The sequence below is a fragment of the Trachypithecus francoisi genome, unplaced genomic scaffold (assembly GCF_009764315.1).
Source record: "Trachypithecus francoisi isolate TF-2019V2 unplaced genomic scaffold, Tfra_2.0 Lachesis_group16, whole genome shotgun sequence".
In the NCBI taxonomy this organism is placed as follows: domain Eukaryota; kingdom Metazoa; phylum Chordata; class Mammalia; order Primates; family Cercopithecidae; genus Trachypithecus; species Trachypithecus francoisi.
Window position 1 is genome coordinate 87,266,679 of NW_022681461.1, and position 20,624 is coordinate 87,287,302.

Below are 20,624 nucleotides of genomic sequence, written 5' to 3' on the forward strand. Positions count from 1 at the left end.
CTGCAGTATTTTTTTTAAAAAATCTGAAATAATCAGATTAAAGAAAAGGCATAAAAGCAGGCATTACATTTAATGTTGCATGACTGTTCGTTTTCCCCTGAAATCACAAATAAGAAAGGGATATCTATCACTACTTCTCAACATTATATTACAGGTCTGAGTGTAATAAGAAATAAACAAAAGGAAGATAGACTGGAAAGAAACAGAACTATCATTACTTGCTGAGGACAACTATGTACATGGAAAATCCAAAAGTGACCTACAGATCAACTATTAGAATCAATTAGTAAATCTAGCAAGGTCACTAATACAAGGTTACTCACTATACCAAAAAAAATTAAATTAAATTTAAAAATCATTCTTAAACCAGCAACAAATAGAAAACATTTTTTAAAAATCTAAAAACTAGGAATAAACCTAACAAAAGACAGGTAAGACCTCTGCAGAGAAAGCTTAAAAAATATTACTCATTGATAGAAATTACAAAGGAGATAAAATAAAATTTTAAAATGTATTTATAAATGGAGAAAAATGACAAGCTCCTAACTGGAAGATTCAATACTGTAAAGAGGTCAATATTCCATAAAGTGATCTGTAGATTCAATAAAATCAAATCAGAATCCCCACAGGGTTTTTATTCAGTGGGAACTGACAAGTTGATTCTGAAATTTATATGGAAAAACAACATCCCAAGAATGACCAAAGTAATCTCTGGAAGACTTACACTACTAGATATCAAGACTCATAACATCATAATAATTAAGACAGTATGGTAATGGCACAAGGACAAATAGGCAAACGGAACAGAGATTCCAGAGAAACAGACCCTCACATGTACAACCTCTTGATTTATGATGAAGGTGATACTACTGTACACTGGGGGAAAGAAGGTATTACCAATGAATGGTTCTAAGTCAACTAGGTATCCATATTTTAAAAATAATAAAAATCTCATACCATAATAAATAACCAACTCCAGATGGACTACACATCTCAATGCAAAAGGTAAAACAAACCCTTTAAATGAAAACACAGGAAAACATTTTTAAAACATCTGGGTCAGAAAGAGTAAGCAAACAGGATTCAACAAGCACTTAACCTTAAAGAAAAAAATTGAAGGCTGGGCACAGTGGCTCACGTCAGTAGTCCCAGCACTTTGGGAGGCCGAGGCAGGCGGATCACCTAAGGTCAGGAATTCAAGACCAGCTTGGCCAACACGGTGAAACCCGGTCTCTACTAAAAATACAAAAAAAATTAGCCAGACGTGGTGGCGGATGCCTGTAATCCCAGTTACACATGAGGCTGAGACAGGAGAATTGCTTGAACCCAGGAGACAGAGTTTGCAGTGAGCTGAGATTGCACCACCGCATTCCAGCTTGGGTGACATAGTAAGGCTCCGTCTCATCTGAAATATTCATCTCCCTTGTTAAACAAAACGCCAAAGCAAGCAGTTAAATTGTGGTTGCAGTCTCCTAGAACACAGCTGAATTAAACCAAGCAAGGACAGAAAAGCCCGCCAAAATGAAAGCGCTTTTGTATTATTTATATAATATTTGTATTTTTATAATATTTCTAATCATTAAATTTTGGACTCCCTTGGGGCATAAAGATATAAGCATCTGGTGCTGACTGAACTTCTTTCAGGGGAACATTTGCCCTTTGAGACTAAACTATATGTATATGAAAACTTAGGCTTGAGATGTACTGCAATCAAGCTAATAAAGTTTTCAGACCTCAAAATCTACATGCTGAGGCTTGGCATTAGGATATGGGTTTCCAACTGCTGGTAGCATTGATACAGTAGCATCTTCGCTAATGAAGAAAGTGGTGGGTTGGTTATTAAAAGATAAGGATCTGCCAGGCTCAGAGGCATAAGGGTCTTGATGTCATTTATTCCTTGGAGAACTGAAGATACAACACAGAAGACTATCTTGCAGAATTATGAAATCTAGATACAAGACAAAAATTACTAGGCTCTAGACAATAATTTAGAATGGTTCACAGGTGATTATACTCATGTCTTCCATGAGACTTTCCTTTTTCCCAGTTACAGAGACTAAGCTAAATCAGATGGAAACACCCAATTGCTTAGGGCAACTACACTATTTCCTCAGGGACACACCATCTGTTTGCAATGCACAGCTAATTCTGAGCCTGGTGGTCCTTGCAGTTTCCCTTAAGACTTCTGCCTGATGCCTAAAATCCCTTAAAACTCGTCCCTCCTTTCCCTTCTCCCATGGTAAGGCAAGAGCAGGCCAGATCTGACAAAACTTAAATGATAGATGAGATCTAGATAAAATACTTATGTGGCCTTATTATTTATTTTTTTAAGAATAAAGAGGAAGAAACAATTATGATCATGGGGAGAAAGAGAATGTGGGAGCAGAAAGGCTCAAGTTTCTATATGCATCGAAATAAGAAGGAAGAAAACAAAAGGACAATGTGCCATGGAAAGAAGGAAAGCAAAATAATGGAAAGGGAGAAAAAAAGAGCATCTCTTCCTAGGAAAGTAATCTACGGTGCTGTGCTAATCTGCCAGTGCTCTGGTGGGACTGGCAATCAGAAACTGTCTTCCCTCACAGACAAATATGACCAGACTCTGGCCCCTGGTTTGTAATTTTTTTCCCAAATGTAAAATGAGACAAAATAACTAAAACTACTTTAACTTGTTTATTTTGATAAAATAATTACATATTATTATTGTTGAAGGAAATCTACAATACACAATCTCCGGTGTTTTTATTTAAATCTATTGCACATTGAATAACAAAATTAAAACGTCAGTTTTTCAATTGGAGAAAGTACTCAAATCAACAACCATGTGCTGAACAAAGAGACCCAATTAGAGCACATTATAGTTTGATTTGGAAATGAATACATCAAGCAAAAAACTAAAAAACCCATACATATATCGTGTGCATGCATACAAATGAAAGGGCAGTTACTGCTTTTCTATCTCTGTATTTCTCTTCAAGTTTAACTCTATCCTCCATGTTCAGTGCTCCCAAATATCTGTATTAGTCCTAGTTTCTCGCAGAAAAAGCCATTTGTTTTTGCCTTTTCCCAGGGGACCTATTTGTAATTCAATGCATATTTAAGAATCGTATAATGTAGAAATGTAACAGGATGCCTGAACAAGGTGTCCTAGAACTATAAATATACATTATTATGTAATCAGTGAGGTTTACACCTAGGAAATCTAGACGGAATGGTTTTCCTGAAGCAAATGAACAAAAATAAGGAGGTTCAGTCTCAGTGGTGAGAACAAGGAAACACTGGAACAGACCTGAAGTAGCTCTGCAACTGCAGAAAAAAAGAAAAGTGAATCCTTACAAATTATGGCGAGTGATAAACCCAAACTGTTCACTTTATTTCTCAATGGCCCATGTACAAAGACTTCTATAAAAGCGTCTGCTCAAAAACAGAGACAAGCTTGTTTTTCCCAATGAAATCACAATGCTTCCAACCAAAGAATGCCCTCATGCTAATGTACGTGCCTATCTTTTCTATGAATACTGGGATTACTGTGAGACCAGTACAGTAGGGCCACACTCCCAGATAAGTGTGGTCTCTCCTAAAGTAATAATTCCCAACGTCCATTACTCAGAAATGAAGCAGTTCTTCAAACAAGAAACCCAAGCAAAGACACTCTGGATCTTGCTGACTTGCATGTGTTTGAAGGTAAATGTCTGGCTCTGCCTTTGGTGGCAGTACTCAGATGAAGTGTACCAAATGGAGACACACCAAAAGATAAGGGCATGAGAAAAATGTCTTTGTAAGCCAGACTGAATAGTTTCATGTTGCTCTCTATTCATTATCCTCTAGCTTTTAGCAAAGCTTGATTTAAATGTCCTAGCCTTACATCAGCTGTTCCATTGGCATTAGGGAAAGACTAATGTGTTCATACTTGGATCAGGGACTTAAACTGGAGAAGAAGGATGGAGGCAGCAGCACTAAATTGAATCCTCAATACGTGTTAAAGGGGAAGCCTCGGAATAAGAATCAGATTATTGCCAGATCCAGCAATAACCTCTTACCACTTGGAGATTCTCCCTGTATTATAATCTTGGCGTTTGGGGTTCCACTTTATTAAGGAAGGTGGCAGCTTCCTCATGAATTCTCGATAGGCAATGAGATCTACGCAAATTATCAGTCTTCCTTACTTGCTTTGGTTACCAGAAAACTCAGAGCTAAGTAAGTACTGTGTTCAACTTCCAAAGCTTTCCTCAGCTAAACTTACAGATAATTGTTATTTTATTTTATTTTTTTTTTGAGACGGAGTCTCGCTCTGTCACCCAGGCTGGAGTGCTGTGGCCGGATCTCAGCTCACTGCAAGCTCCGCCTCCCGGGTTCACGCCATTCTCCTGCCTCAGCCTCCCGGGTAGCTGGGACTACAGGTGCCCGCCACCTTGCCCGGCTAGTTTTTTGTAGTTTTTAGTAGAGACGGGGTTTCACCGTGTCAGCCAGGATGGTCTCGACCTCCTGACCTCGTGATCCGCCTGTCTCGCCTCCCAAAGTGCTGGGATTACAGGCTTGAGCCACCGCGCCCGGCCTATTGTTATCTTTCTCTTTGCCTTTTTAACTTACTGATTCTTATCTTTTGTGGTCAGATTTGATCTTACTGAATTTGGTATTATTTCAAGCTTCCAAAATCCTTTTTTGGAAAATGACCAGAATACAAGCCAATCAATGGATAAACTAACTTTTCTCATATAATACAGGAGTTACAAGATACTGCTCATCTTGAAGCCATGAATCCTAGGGATATTTAGAGTATATCTGGCTAAAATCGGTAAGCAAGGAAGCTTGGACTATGCCCAAAAATACAGAATTCTAGAAGAGAAACAGAGCTTAGAGATAAACAAGTCCAACCTCCCACCTAATGTAAGAAATTCCTTCTACAATTTCACAGACAGGTTATCTAGCCTCTGCCTGAATAGTTCCAGTGTGACAGGGAACATACTACCTTACAATGTTCCATTTTGACAGCTATGGTAGATAGTCATTCCTTGCACTGAGTTGAATTCTGCCTTTCAGTCTACCAATTAATTCTAGTTCTTCATTACACAAACATGTATTTCTTCTTTCAGAAGACATTCTTTCACTTATTTAAATATATAATAATTCCCCTTTATTGAATACCTACTGGTGTCAGGCTTCGTACTAAGTGTAAATACTACTGTACACTATCTTCACAAAGATCAGGTAAATTAGGAAGTATCCTCTTTTGAAAAGTGAGTCACAGATATACCGATTAGACTCTAATTACAGCCAGGTATGTCGGGGCTTATATACTACTCCTATAAACAAAAATTTCATTAAATTTCTGACAACCAAGTCACAGGAATTGAATCTGCCTTCAAAACTGAAAGAAAAACGTAAGTTAGATCAATCCAAACAGAAAAGGAGAGATGGTCTAGGGATACAACTGCACCAGTGTTTGGTTCATTGGGAAAAACAACAGGAAAAGCATTTAAAAGGATAGCCATCAGGGAGCTCCAGGAGATAGTAAAGCTGACACCTGTAACATCAGCAACCATGACCAGAGGCCTAGGCCGCAAGCAGGAAACTTCCTCTCTTTTATCTCAGCCAAGAACCACACTCGCAAGAGATCAAATGCATTACTGCAGAGAAAGCTGCACTGTCCGAAGGTTAATTTCAATACAACCAGAAGATCACAAGTAATTCTGATTATATACGTCTTTACTAAGAGAGGTGGGAGAAAAACAGAAAGCGTGAACCTGCAAAACAGGAGAGAATTATATCCCAGCAAACGGACCAGGACTCCAGATACAAGCTAGGACTAAATAAAAACTCCATTTAAGGTAGCGTTTTAGGACACTAGAATCCTCCCACCCCCAAAAGAGAAAAAGAGAGACAGAGAATATGAGGTGAATGCCAGATGCCAGTAGCCATTTCTTTGCTTAAGGTTCTCTCCCATTTCCAACTAGGTTCCATTTTTTACCTTTGCTGACTACTGAGCAATTTTATTTGGCTACCTTCATCTCAAACTCAACAGGCTTAAACCAGAATTCATCTCTCCTTAATCCTCATGCCAAATTACTCATTAAGTTAAAGGCATTATCCAGCCTTAAAAAGCTTGGAGTCATTCTTTTTTTCTTTCATGGAGTCATTTCTGTACTCCACCTGTTTACAGCTAAAACCTACTGCCACTCAATAAACATTTACTAAGTGCCTAGGATGCACCAGGCACTTTCTATACACTTGAGATACATTAGTGAACAAAACGAAGACATTCACTTTCACAAAGTTTAAAATGATAGGAAAGAGACAATAAACAGCAAATAAGTATATATGATAAATAAATACAGTATGTTAGAAGGTATTGTTACAGAGAAGGAAAGCACTGTAGGATAATGACACCATTTTAAAAGGTGGCAGGATAAGCCTCACTAAGAAAAAGGTGCCATCTGAGCAAAGACTTGCAAGAGGTGAGGGAGGAAGCCATGCAGGTATGTGAGGGAAGAGCACACAAGCAAGGGAACAGTCACACACAGGCCCTACTACTAATTCCTCTGATTTCTTCGTTTCAAATGTCATACAGTCACCATTTCACCCCGTTCCCAATGCCATCAAACCAACTCCAAAATCTCCCTGGGTAGCCACCCTGACCCATTCCCTCTGTGGCACAATTAGACATTCTTTTTCCACATTAAAACACTCACCTGATTTTCAAGGCCTGTAATTCTCTGCGCCCAACCTTTACACCGTGAACTTCCATTTCTCCCCTTAGAATTCTTGAAACTTAGAATGCTCTTTCTCCACACACGCCATCCTTCCCAGCTAAGAGGTGCCTCCTTTCCACCACACATCCACTCAAAGCCCTATCCTCCTGCAAGGCAGAGAGATCAAGTCCTACCTCCTCTGTAAAGCAGTCCCTGTGGTTGCTAGTACTGAGTCTGTAGTCATATTTCCTCAGCATCAATTTTTTAAAAAGCAAGACTGCCTCTCACTTTTCCTATATTTCTCATCATGTTGATCACTACTAAATATTTGCTAAGAATAGATGAGCTATTTCCTCTGTAAATTGAAGCTCTTTGTCAATTTAAACACTTTTATTAGCTTTCATAAACTGCTGAAATAGAATGATTAAAGAATGGTTTGTTGTTGGTTTTTTTGAGATGGAGTTTCACTCTGTCACCCAGGCTGGAGTGCAGTGGCGCGATCTCAGCTCACTGCAAACTCCGCCTCCCGGGTTCAAATGATTCTCTGCCTCAGCCTCCCATGTAGCTGGGATTACAGGTGCATGCCACTACGTCCAGCCAATTGTTTGTATTTTTAGTAGAGACAGTTTTTTTATTTTTTGAGATGGAGTCTTGCTCTGTCATCCAGGCTGGAGTGCAGTGGTGCGAACTTGGCTCACTGCAAGCTCCGCCTCCCGGGTTCATGCCATTCTCCTGCCTCAGCCTCCCAAGTAGCTGGGACTACAGGCACCCACCACCATGCCCGGCTAATTTTTTGTATTTTTTAGTAGAGACAGGGTTTCACCATGTTAACCAGGATGGTCTCGATCTCCTGACCTCGTGATCCGCCCACCTCGGCCTCCCAAAGTGCTGGGATTACAGGCGTGAGAGATGGGGTTTCATCATGTTGTCCAGGCTGGTCTTGAACTCCTGACCTTGTGATTCACCCACTTCGGCCTCCCAAAGTGCTAGGATTACAGTTGTGAGCCACCGTGCCCCACCCAAGAATGGTTTTTTATACTTAAAAAAAAAAAAAAAAGCATGGGTGCGAGATTTGCCAAAATGTTAATAATGGCTGGTGATGGCTTTTTTGTTTTCTCTAATACAAATTTTAAATCCTGTGCTTATGTTATTTTTAGAGGAAAAGAATTTGCTATGAATATATGTATAAATCAATACAAATAGTAAGTAATCAACCATCACTGGACTTGTCAGGGAGAATAAAATTACCTAAAAATATAATGTTAAAGAAAGACTGTTAGTATCTGAATAGACTGCAGTTGCAAAGAAATAGTAAAACTGTAATCAAGACAATCTGAAGCAAATTCTCATGGTTTGCAAAAAAGAAAAAGGAAACTTTCCTGCTGAAGTGGCTCTAACAATGTATTTACTCTATATGAAAGCAGCATGGAGGTACATGACCCCATCATAAGTAGAGGAGCATTTGCATAGGAAAAGAGCACATACCCTGGAGTGCTCACATGCAGGCTCCACCTTCCATTAACAGCATAACTTCAGTTTCCTGGTCCATAAAATGGAAACAAAAAGGGTCTTCTTTCATAGACATGAACTAGGTTCCAACCTGAGCAAAATTACGTCAATTCTGCCTACCCAGGCAGATGGGGTTTATGGTAATACAAAATCATTTGAGTCTCAGTGGTTGAACTATTGTTAGTCTACATCTGTGCCACTCAAAGCAGTGTCTTCCTTTTATATGTGTATTTATGATTAGAGGATGAAAAACAAAATACTAACACCTTTGGATAATGTTTAAGAGAGCTTTTTTTTTGAAAAGAATCTTGGGGTAGAGCCAATGTTATCAAAACCTACAGTTATTTTCCGAGCACTGGTCACCTATATCTGGGAACAAATGGACTTAAGAGTTTGGAAATTAACCAGCAAATAAATAAGTTTTGATACTCTATACAACTACCATTCAAGTTTGGTTATGAGAATTAAATGATGGCATATTAGCCATGGTCAAAGAAAAAAAAAGAGAGAAGAGAGAATTAAATGAGACGAGACGGGTAGAATACATAGCACATTCTTGTAACCCTTCAAGAAATTTCAAAGCAACCTGTGTGTATACTCTGCAAATCAATTTTTTTTTAAGTTAGATTAGAAATCATTCTTTGATTTGCAAAGAATGAGGGAGCAGCTTTACAAAAGACTTGATCTGATCTATAAAATTGGGCCATAAAACCAACTGGACTCCGTCCACTAGTATTTAAGAAAGTGATGTCTGAGATGAATAATTACAAGTCTACCAACCAATTTTTTTCATGAAGAAGGGTAGCCACAAGAAACTTACCTGGAAAGCAAACAAAACACATAAAATTCAGAGCAGCAAACAATTTTAATGTTTATGGAGACTGCCTGGATTTGACATTGAGAAAATTCAGTTAAGAATGGCACTAAATATTATCCTAAGTATTGCAGTTAGGCTGGGCCAAAACAAACCATACATTTTGAGAAGACTCCAAAAATTTCCTCAAGCTACTTCTATGGGACAAAGCATTAAAAAATCCCTGAGAAATATGCCAGCATCTGCCCTCAATTCCAGAAGCAGGAAGCAAAGATGTGACCCAATCACATGATATCAAACCACAGTCCATCTGTTCAGAGAACTCTGTGTTACGTAAGCCATGATCAAGGAAGAACTGCAAAAGGCAAGAGGTTTGTCGACATTTGCAAGGGGCTCTGTGGTTTGAAGAGACACGTTCTCACATTAGAAGGGCCATCCATAGGACAACAGCATTTTTAAAATTCCATTTATTACACATGAACATATTTGGTGCAATAAAATGACACTACAAGAATGGTGATGAATCCCTGTAACTGTTCAACTAAGGCCGAGAACCTTTCAACAGGGGTCTTCCTCACATGAGCGGCCCTCCTCACAGGAACAAGATTTATCTTCCTCTTTATTATTTTTATGTCAATTCCTCTCTTAATTTCAACAACAAAGCGGATCATCTAATATTCTAAACCAAGGCCTTTTAATTACACCCCAATTCAATTAACCGTACTTACTCAAGACCATCTTCCAAACTACTATAGGTCTACTTTTCTCAATCAATAAGTATTATACCAGGTCCTTTTATCAACAATTAAAAAAAAAAAAAATTGACCTTTCCCTTGAAGACTTTAAGGCTTTAATCACTCCCCCTCTCCTCTACCTTTAGAATTCACTTTTCATAAATTCTGTGAAGTTCAAGGCCTACTTCACTTAAGTAAGTCACTCATCCCTTCATGGATGCCAACACCTACCCCAACCCTGTCCCACCCCCACCTCCAAGTCCTTCACATTTTCAAGCACCATACAGGGCACGAGATGTGGAATCAGAAAATCAAAGTTCCTTCTCTGTTCTGCCCCTGTGTCACCCTAACAAATTCACCTGAGTCGTTTTTTAATCTGTAAATGGAAGTGATAATATACTGAGGATTTCCAACATTTGACTGCCTAGCCCTACTGGCCATCCCATAATGTTATTCTCCCTCACTCATTCCACTTTGATTACTTTTGTTTTGTTTCCAGCTATGTACTATAGCTTTTAGGATTGGGGAAAAAATGATAGAAGTTAATACATCCAAATTCCGCAGTACAGAATAAGGAACTTAACTCGGAAGGGTAACTTGCCAGTCAGTAAAAGCCTTGTTTCCTCCCTTGGAGTAGACCCCAGGACAGTTAGAGACACAACTTTAAGAGAACTTTCACACTCATCAAATCCCCCTCTAAATTCTACCCACCCTTCAAAGTCAGTTTAAGTTCTAAAGTGTCCAGGAAGCTTCCCCCATTCATTCCAGCCTACACTAATTATTTCCCTTTTTGAATACTAATGCCTCCCTACAAGAATTCTATTAAAAATATTTAACAACTGGCACTACAAGGGTACCAACCAATAAGAAAGGATGTTTAACCAAAACACACATGGCCCAGTGGGAACTACTTGAACATCAGTCCTGCTCATTAGTAACAACACAGAATAGCCACCTCAAACTCAAATACCACTTTCTCATGTGATCCTCACAATCTCATGAATTAGGCAAAAGTAGGTATTGGCCCTATTTTCTGCATAACTGCTGGTGAAGGTGGGACTAATAACCAATTGCTTTCAACACACCATACAACTTTTCCTGATTATTTATATGGAATTATAAGTTAATACTGCATAAACCGGACTTACATAAAACAGTATAAATACTAAAGGAATGCTCAAATAGAAATCAACAAGCATTTATGTGGAATAGAATATAAAACACAGTGCTAAGTTCTGAGGCCATAAAAGAAAGAAATGGCATGAATCTTGTCCTCTGGGTACCTATAACACATTCAAGTATTGTTAAGTAGCAGCACAGGCAGTAGAAACGGACAACACAAACTGTTAAGTGTTGCAGAGTTCTGGAAGACAAAGAATTCAAGAACTAAACCAGCACAGGAAGTCAGGGCTGAGAACTTCTCACACTCCCACAACAGGGAAAAAACTAAACGTGTAGTGAAAAGGCTGAACAGCCAGGAGTCAGTGAGAAAGAGAAATTGCTTGAAGGTCTGCAGTCATGAGAAATGAGATCCCTGGTAGGACACTCAGAGATGGCCCCAATCAGCTGCTCAAGTGTGGTACTAAGTGCTGAATACAAATGGGAAATCTTATAAACCTTCATGGGGATGGCTGAGGAAGATTAGTTTGGCAGTAGCCCATAGAAAAGCCTAGATGAGAGAAACATGGGAAAGCAACTAGATTTGGAGGATAACAGGCAGGATTAAGCTGAAGGCTGCATACTAAGAAAGGAGGAGACATTCAAGAGGCATTCATAGAAAGAAGAGTTGGATTAGGGGCATGTTTTCAAAGAAAAAAAAGTTATGAAATGGCAGAAAGGAAGCAAACAGCATTCTCAGATGGAATATAAATATAGACATAGTGGTACTAAACTGTGTACTAGGGACAAGGAATCAATTTCTCTAGAGAAATCTATGTTGGAGAGAGAAGTTGGGCAGACGACAATAAAACATACTCAGAACATAAAAAAGTGCAAGTCTTTAAAAGAGAAGCCAAATTACAGAGGGGAAAAAAAGCATTTGACCTTTTTCAGAATGTCTTTTAAGGGTGGACTGAGGCATCATCATAACCAACAAGGAAGGCAGACAAGCTGAGGCAGCCTGGGCTTAGAGTAATAAGCACCTGGACAGCTTTGTATTGTGTGCATGCCAAGGAGACTGTAAACTTCTCCAGGACATGGACTGAGCAATGCTCTGTATATTCAACTAAGTCCACTACTGTTACTTGAATACATGAACGCTTCTTATGCTACTTTTGGTGGAAAAGAATGCACTGTGCTATTCAAGTTAATAGCGGTGTGGAAATGTTACCTGTGTTTCATGCCTAACTATACTGATTCTCCCAAATGTCCACACAGTTATCTTGCCTTCCTCCCTAGGCCAATATCAAAAATCCATTGCTTCCTCTAATGCAGGAGGCCCACGTGAAGGGACTCAGGAATGTGCTAAGAGTCGGAATGAAGCCTATCTGATATTCAAATCATGAGGACAGAATCCAAAGTGAATAATAAAGAACAATTGCTCATCAGACGACTGAAGAAGAAAAATGGGGCTACGCCAGATAGTATGATGTATATATATTAATATATAAGATATACAGATTTTGTAAACTGAGATCTGAGTGAAAATCCTAGCTTTAGCACTTAGTTATTGGGTACTTAACGTGTCTGCACCCCACTTTTCACATCTGTAAAGTGGGGCAAATGCCACTACTCCTGAAAGTTTAGTTGTGGTGATTAAATAACGTACTTATACAATAGTGTACGATATGCATTTACATCGCAGTAATGCCTAATACATAGACGGTAGCTATTAGGACTAATTATAATCGTCATCGTCAGTCTTGATTTTTTAAAAAAAATTTCAACATCTTGCGTCCAGTTTCAGAAACAGAAATGTACTTTCACTGCATTTTAGTTGCTAACACTGAGGCTCTGTATTTTAGCTTCTAGTGTCTCAGTTCAGCTGCTAACAAAGTTTTTCACTCATCCCTTCGAGGATGCCAACCACCTACCCCAACCTGATTTAACATTTTAAAAAATTCAGCGAACATTCTTCCTTGAAAACCAGCTACACAGACGTCTGATTCAAACGATTAACTGTCACTCAAAAGGAATATCGCGAGTGATGGTCCTTCGAGGAAATAGAAAGCGTTTAATCAATTCACAGTCATTCCCAAAATTTCCAAACCCCGCAGAACGAGCAAACGTTCAAGTTTCCACTACGAAAACAATCCGTAGCCTTCTGGTTACTGGACTCACTTCAACACTCCCCAGACGCACGAAAGAAGAAACATTCCGCGCATCTCCGCGCTTCCTCCTTCTCACACAAAGCCCCCCTGGCTGGAGGAGCAGCCCCTTCCAGCAGGGTCGGGTCGGATCGAGCCGGACGGGAGTTACGGCGGCCTGTAGACCCGGGGGTCTCACCACACGTCGCCTCCGACTCCCACCGGCCGAAGCCCTAGCTGCTCGGAGCTCACCCCGCCCAGCAGCCGCCTTCCACCCCAACCTCAAACCCCGCCCCGGGCCCGGCAGCCTTGGGCACGGACCCTCTTGAGGCGGGGGTCCCCGGAACAAGGTCACGCCGTGCCGAGGGGGCGGCGGCGGGCAGCCACCGCTATGCCAGTCCCCGCCGGCCTCGCACTCTCTGCCCCTGGCCCTCGCCCACTCACACCCCAGAGGGCAGCCCCGGACCTCGGACGACTCCGCCCGACTCCACCTCCCCGGGGAGTCCCGAGCAGGGCGGCCTCGGGCAGCGGGACACGTCCGCTCGCGCCCGGACACACGCCCCTGCCCCGCCTCCGCTCCCCGCTTGCGGTTCGCACGGCGGCCGCCGAGCCGCGCGGGGCCACGAGAGCCCGGCCCCGGCCCCGGCACCGCCACCTGCGCCCCCGGCCCCGCGCCATGTTTGAGAAAGAGCAGGAGCGAGCCAGAGGCCGGGCCCGGCCCGCGCGCCCCGCAGTCGCCCGCCCGCCGCGCCGCCGCTCACCCGTCGCCCCCGGGAGCAGCGCCGCCGCCGCCGCCGTCGCCAGCACGAGGAGAAGCAGCCGGGGACGCGGAGCAGCGGCCGCCGCCTCCATGGTCCCGCCGCCACCGCTTGTGGCCCGGCCCGGCCCGGCCGCCGCCTCACCCCAGCAAGCCTCGCCTCGCCCCACCTCCCCCGCCGCCGCGGCGGCCTCGCTCCGGCCCTTTGTAACTGCTCGGGGGACGCGCGTCCATTGGCTGCCGGGCTCCCGCCGGCCCCGCCTCCCCGCCGCCGCGAGCGGCCGAGCGGGACCCAGCCGGGAGCCCCGCCTGCGGGACCACCGGGCAGCCAATCCGCAGCCGCGGGTGCTGGTTTCTGGCCACGCCCCAAGCTCCCGGGGCCGGGCCGCCAGACCGCGGCCCCGGCTGGATCGGCTCCCGGCTCCCAGAGGCCGCGTGGGGGCGGGGTCTGCCAGCCCGAGCACCGCCGAGCCGCTAGTCCCGGAGGGCCGGGTAGAGCGGTGGGTGTGTCTGTGTGAGTCTCTTTCGGAAAAAGGCTGTGGCCGCTCGACGCTCTTTTCTTCTAACCTCCTCTAGGCGCGGAAGATCTGGTACTGCCTCAGCCCCACCCTGACCCCATTCACAGCCCCGCACTGGCAGTCGCAGCACATGCCACCCAGATCCGCTGCAGCGCCAGGCCCCTGCATCCACTTCAACTTCCCCTCTCCAAGTCCACGCATCAACTTCAGCTTTCCCCGGAAGATCCCTCCTCAGTGCCCTTCACATGCGACTCACTCTCCTATTTCCTCCTGCGCCCAGCGGTCACCTCAAACCTAGCTCCCCTACCCAATTCCAAACCTAGAAAGTCCTCAGATCCCAGCCTCAGACCCAGATCCTGAGCCGAAACACACCCCCAAATAGCCTCCCGCCTCCCTCCAGCACAGACCCAGGATGGGGATCCAAACCGCTCTCCTCTCATCCCCCTTCCCGATCCAGGTTGGAAAGGGAGGGTCCCCACCCCAACCCCTCAAAGGAGAGGTTCCCCCTTCTTAGCACCCAGCCCGCGTGGGGCGGAGGGGGAGCAGTCATCATTACTTAGAGCTGTGTCTGACACTCCTGTATAATAATCCTGAGGTGTCACTAAAAACCCAAATAAACTCTACGTTTTCATTCTGAATTCCTAATTTACTGCGAGACGCTCCACCCACCTTCCCTCTGCGACGCCAAAATGAGCTCCAGATTTGTAATTCTTCCTGTCAGACTAGTCCTTTCTTCAGACACAAACACAGCCAAGGAGGCTATTACGTAGAACAGAGAATATTTTTCCGCAGAACCTTTTAAGGAGGAAGTTTTATTTTCTGTGTTATTTGAGCTTAGAATTAAATAAACCTTGATAGCAGGAATCAGAACCAGCCTCTAATGCCAATTTGTGCACTACTTTAGAATCACTGGGTGAGCATTTTCCCCACCTGTGAAGGCTTCCTTCCGGGAGATGAAAAGGGAAAGGGCGTGGATTTTGGAGCTAGGATCTGAGACCCGCGCGCTTTCTCCCTCCTGTCTAGGACACTTACTTAAGCAAGTCAGCTAACCTTTCTCAACCTCCAACAGGCTCAGAGGCCTGCAACTTGCTCTAGACCACAGCTCCAGCAGCCTGAGCAACAAACTCTCCTCTTGCTCAGGCTGAAGGATTCCAGAGAGACGTCTTCTGGCAGGCTCCAGTCCCAATTTGCCCTCTCAGTTCCAGTTTCTTCAATGGAGATTTGGTGGGCTTTGTGCCACCTGAGGTCCCTAGACTGCCTTTTTGCTGCCCTATTTGCAATGTCTTGCGTAAGATAAAAGCTAATGAGATTTTTATTGTATGAATGAATAAATGATCTCAGAAAGTGACTGTTTTTCTCTGGCCATTAGCTTCCTCATCTCTAAAATGTAAATAATAATAGTACCTACCCCGTTTATAAATAAAAGGGATTGAATCACTTGTCTTGGGCCCCTTAAATGACGTAATGTGTCTGGTACAGTGTCTGGAACATAGTAAATATTTAGCTAATGCCATTTTTTTGCCCATCCCCTTCCAGCTCTGTATGATTCTAATCAGCATGTATGTTCATGTTCGTCTGTGCCTTTGACGTACGGAGCCTAGATTAATCAGTGTTAATCACACCTCCAGTTCCTTAACATTTTCCATGGAATTGAGTGGATTCAATAGGAAGGAAAAACAGACTATTTTTAAGTTGTATCTTCCTGATACTAGGAGGAAATTTCCATGAGCCACAGATCCATAAATAAACCACACTAGAATGGAACACTAAATTATTAGTTTAAATTCATAGTTCCCAAATTGCAAAGTCTCTCCAATTACCTGGAGAGCTTGTAATAATGCAGGTTCCTGGGTCTCACTGGGCCCTAGCAAGTCTGCTCCGGTTCATCTGGAGAAGGTTCAGGAATCTGTATTTGTAATAGACGTCCCAGGTGATTCTGCTGCAGGTGGCACCAGGCCCGCTTCAAAAGACACTGCTTTACTTAAAATTCAGTAAATAAAAATGCATGACCTTATTTGCCTTTTGAGAAAGGTTGGATGGGCAGTAGAAAGAAGCCTCTGGCTTTGGAGGCCTACAGATCCTACTTGAAATTTTGGCTCTCCCATTCACTAGATGTGGGTCTGGGAACACTATTTGACTGCTCTGAGATTTAGCATCCCCCAGGGTAAAGGGAGATATTGTTGTGAGGTCTAAATGAGCTATTGCACATTAAGGAATCTGTCATAAATGTTCATTCCCTTCAGTTTTTACAGACTTACTTCTTGTTTAAAAGACTTACATGTTATTTACTCCAATGTCTTGATTTAAAGGGGAAGAAACTGAGGATCAGTTCCCCAGCAAGTCAGCTGCAGAGCTAGGACTAGGAGTCTCACTCCAGTGCCTTGTACCCTGAGTAATGTTGTTTCTTAATCTTTATGCCAAGGACATTGTTTGCTTTTCCTGTTGGATTATTCCCTTAAGTAAGAGGATTTCTCCAAAATAGAGAGCAGAGACTGCTAGTCATTTAAACTACTCCCATTCTTACATTTGCTTTATAACTGAGTCCTGATTTTCTTTGGGAAAGCAGTTCACCTAGAAAAAATTATATATCAATTTCCCAGGCTCCTTGTACCTAGGTATGGCCATGTGACAGAGTTCTGGCCAGCAACATGTAAACAGAAATCTACTTTCCACAAGGTGGAGCCTGTACAAAAGATCCTTCCCAGTTAAAAAAAAAAAGACACTCATCATATTCTCTCTTTCTCCCTGGAACATGGTTGCAATGCCTGGAGGTACAGCAGCCATTTTGTAAACATAAGGGTGATAGCAAAAACTGAGGATTGTAGAGAGAAAAAATGGAGAGAGTCTAAGTTTTTGATAAATTTCCTGAACAGCTGCACCAGCTCTATAATGCTTATTTCTTATTATATGAGAAAAATACGTCTATTTTTTATTCACCTTAGAACACTTCTATTCTACTCATTTGCCCATCCTATTTATTGTTGCATATTTTATTTCTATCTTATTTTCTAACCTACAGGACATTATTGACTTATACCATTATTAGCTATTGCTAATTCTTGGTGCGCCTAACTGAAAAACAAACCACCTCAAAATTTAGTGGCTTAGAGTAATAACCATGTATCATTTTTCATGAGACTGTAGGTAGGCCGGACAGTTTTTCAGGTTTAGGCCAATTTATACTGATTTCCTCTGAGCTCACCTATGAGTCGGCTGTCGGGTGGAAGAGGGTAATGAGCTGGATCAGCTCCTCCATGTGGTTTTTCATCCTCCAGCAGGCTAGCCTAGGCTTGTTAACATGACAGTTCAGAGGTCCAAGATAATGAATGAAAGTGTGCAAGGGCCTTGAGTCTAGGTTTAGAACTGGCACCGGCCGGGCATGGTGGCCCATGTCTGTAATCCTAGCACTTTGGGAGGCCAAGGTAGGGCGATGGCTTGAGCCCAGGAGTTTGAGTCCAGCCTGGGTAACATGGCAAAATCTCTTATCTACAAAAAATACCCAGGCATGGTGGTTCATACCTGTAGTCCCAGCTACTCAAGAAGCTGAGAGGTTGGAGGATCACTTGAGCCCAGAAGGTCAACACTGCAGTGAGCCATGATTACACCACTGCACTCCAGCCTGGGCGACAGAGTGAAACCGCGCGGTGGCTCAAGCCTGTAATCCCAGCACTTTGGGAGGCCGAGACGGGCGGATCACGAGGTCAGGAGATCGAGACCATCCTGGCGAACACGGTGAAACCCGTCTCTACTAAAAATACAAAAAACTAGCCGGGCGAGGCGGCGGGCGCCTGTAGTCCCAGCTACTCGGGAGGCTGAGGCAGGAGAATGGTGTAAACCCGGGAGGCGGAGCTTGCAGTGAGCTGAGATCCGGCCACTGCACTCCAGTCCGGGCGACAGAGCGAGACTCCGCCTCAAAAAAAAAATAAAAAAATAAAAAATAAAAATAAAACAAAACAAAAAAACACCCACTGGCACAACATCACTTCTACCATATCCCATTGGTTTGGGCATGGACTGGGGCTGAGCTCAAATTCAAAGGGTGGGGAAAAAGACTCCTTTTTTTTTAATAAAAAGGAACTGCAAAATCACATTGCAAAGAGGCAAGGATATCAAGAGAAAATAAGTGTGTACATGTTTACAAACACTTCTTTTTTCCACCCCCATGACCCATACACCTTCTGCTAGGCCCACCTGCAACACTGGAGGTCACATTTCTTTCTTTTAATTATACTTTAAGCTCTGGACTACATGGGCAGAACATGCAGGTTTGTTACATAGATATACATGTGCCATGTGGTTTCCTGCATCCATCAACCCGTCATCTACACTAGGTATTTCTCCTAATGCTATCCCTCCCCTAGCTCCCCACCCCCCGACAGGCCCCAGTGTGTGATGCTCCCCTCCCTGTGTCCATGTGTTCTCATTGTTCAACTCCCATTATGAGCAAGAACACATGATGTTTGGTTTTCTGTTCTTGTGTTAGTTGCTGAGAATGATGGTTTTCAGTGTCATCCATGTCCCTGCAAAGGACGTGAGCCCATCCTTTTTTATGACTGCATAGTATTCCATGGTGTATATGTGCCACATTTTCTTTATCCAATCTACCATTGATGGGCATTTGGGTTGGTTCCAAGTTTTGCTATTGTGAACAGTGCCACAATAAACGTACATGTGCATGTGTCTTTATAGTAGAATGATTTATAATCCTTTGGGTACATACCCAGTAATGGGATTGCTGGGTCAAATGGTATTTCTGATTCTAGATCCTTGAGGAATCGCCACACTGTCTTCCACAATGGTTGAACTAATTTACACTCCCAACAACAGTGTAAAAGCATTCCTATTTCTCCACATCCTCTCCAGCATCTGTTGTTTCCTGACTTTTTAATGATCGCTATTCTAACTGGCATGAGATGGTATCTCATTGAGGTATCGATTTGCATTTCTCTAATGACCAGTGATAATGAGCTTTTTTTCATATGTACAAATACCTTTTAACCACTTTCTCTGATCTTCGTTTCTTTTTACCTCTCAGACTTTCTACTTCAAATCGCTGTTATTATTCCTGAAGTTTATCTTTTAAAATTTCTTTTAGCGAGAGTCTACCAGTGGCAAATAATCTGTTGTTTGACTGAAAATGTTTTATTTAGCCCTCATTTTTGAACAGTGTTTTCACTGAACATAGCATTCTAGGTTGATAATTGTTTTCTCTCAACAATTGAATGTATCATTTCACTGTCTCTGCCTTCCATTGTTATTTGTGTGAAATTAGATGGTAGTCTAATGGTTTTTCCTTTGTAAGTAATCTGTCTTTTCTCTCTCTTTTTTTAATAGACTTCATTTTTTAGAGCAGTTTTAGGTTCACAGCAAAATTGACGTGAAATTACATAGAGTTTTCATATATTCTCTGACTTCACCCACACTAACAGCCTTTCCCACTGTCAACATCTCCTACCAGAGTGGTACATTTGTTACAATCAATGTACACTGTACAATATACAAAATCACACTGTCACATCATCCAAAGTTCACCTTTGGATTCACTCTTATTGTCTACGGGTTTTGATGAATATACAGTGACAGTATCATGCAGAATATTTTCACTGCCCCACCTTCAATCACAAAGATTTCCTCCTATATGTTCTTCTAATTATTTTATAGTTTTAGCTTCTTCATCTAAGTCTTTAAGCCATCTTAAATTAACTCTTATGTATGATGTGAGGTATGAATCAAAGTTCAGTTTGTTCTATACTGACATTCAGTTGATCCAGGATAATTTGTTAAGATTTGTTAAGAAAATTTCCCCAATGAACTACACTGGTGACTTTATAAAAAATCATTTGTATATTTGTGGATCTATTTATGGGCTCTCTTTTCTCCCCATTGGTCTATCTGTTTATTTTAATGCCAACATCACTGACTTGATTACTGTACTTTATGGTAAGTCTCAAAATCAGGTAGAACAAGTTCTCCAGCTTCGTTCTTCTTCAATATTGTTTTGCCTATGCTAAGATATTTATAGTTCCAAGTAAGTTTTTGTGATAGTTTGTCAATATCTACAAAAAAGCCTGCTATGCTTTTTATTGGAATTGCAATATATGAATCAATTTGTGGAGAATTGACATCTTTACAAGATGAGTCTTCTTATCCATAAGCATGGTATATTTCTTCATCTATTTTGATCTTTAATTTTTCTCAGCAATGTTTTATAGTTTTTATTGGTAGGGGTCTTTCATAACATTTGTTAAATTTATTTCTAAGTAAGTTTTATTGAGGATTTGCATTTATTTTTGCCACCTGGACCACTACCAGTCTTTTATTACTCTAAATTATTGACTTGAGTTGTGTTGTTGTTTGAGAC

At 42.2% G+C, this 20,624-nt stretch overlaps 1 protein-coding gene across 3 annotated transcripts in view; it reads right to left on the bottom strand.

Moving 5' to 3' along the window:
• Positions 1–13,947, bottom strand: part of TGFBR1 (transforming growth factor beta receptor 1) — a 51,413-nt gene extending 37,466 nt beyond the window's left edge. The window contains exon 1 of one of the 3 annotated variants that reach the window (XM_033237986.1): positions 13,750–13,947. In XM_033237986.1, coding sequence (XP_033093877.1) covers positions 13,750–13,840 — 91 coding nt within the window. In that variant the 5' untranslated portion in view covers positions 13,841–13,947. The remainder of the gene's footprint in view (positions 1–13,749) is intronic. The other 2 variants (XM_033237985.1, XM_033237987.1) reach the window with 2 other exon arrangements.
• Positions 13,948–20,624: the final 6,677 nt, after the last annotated feature.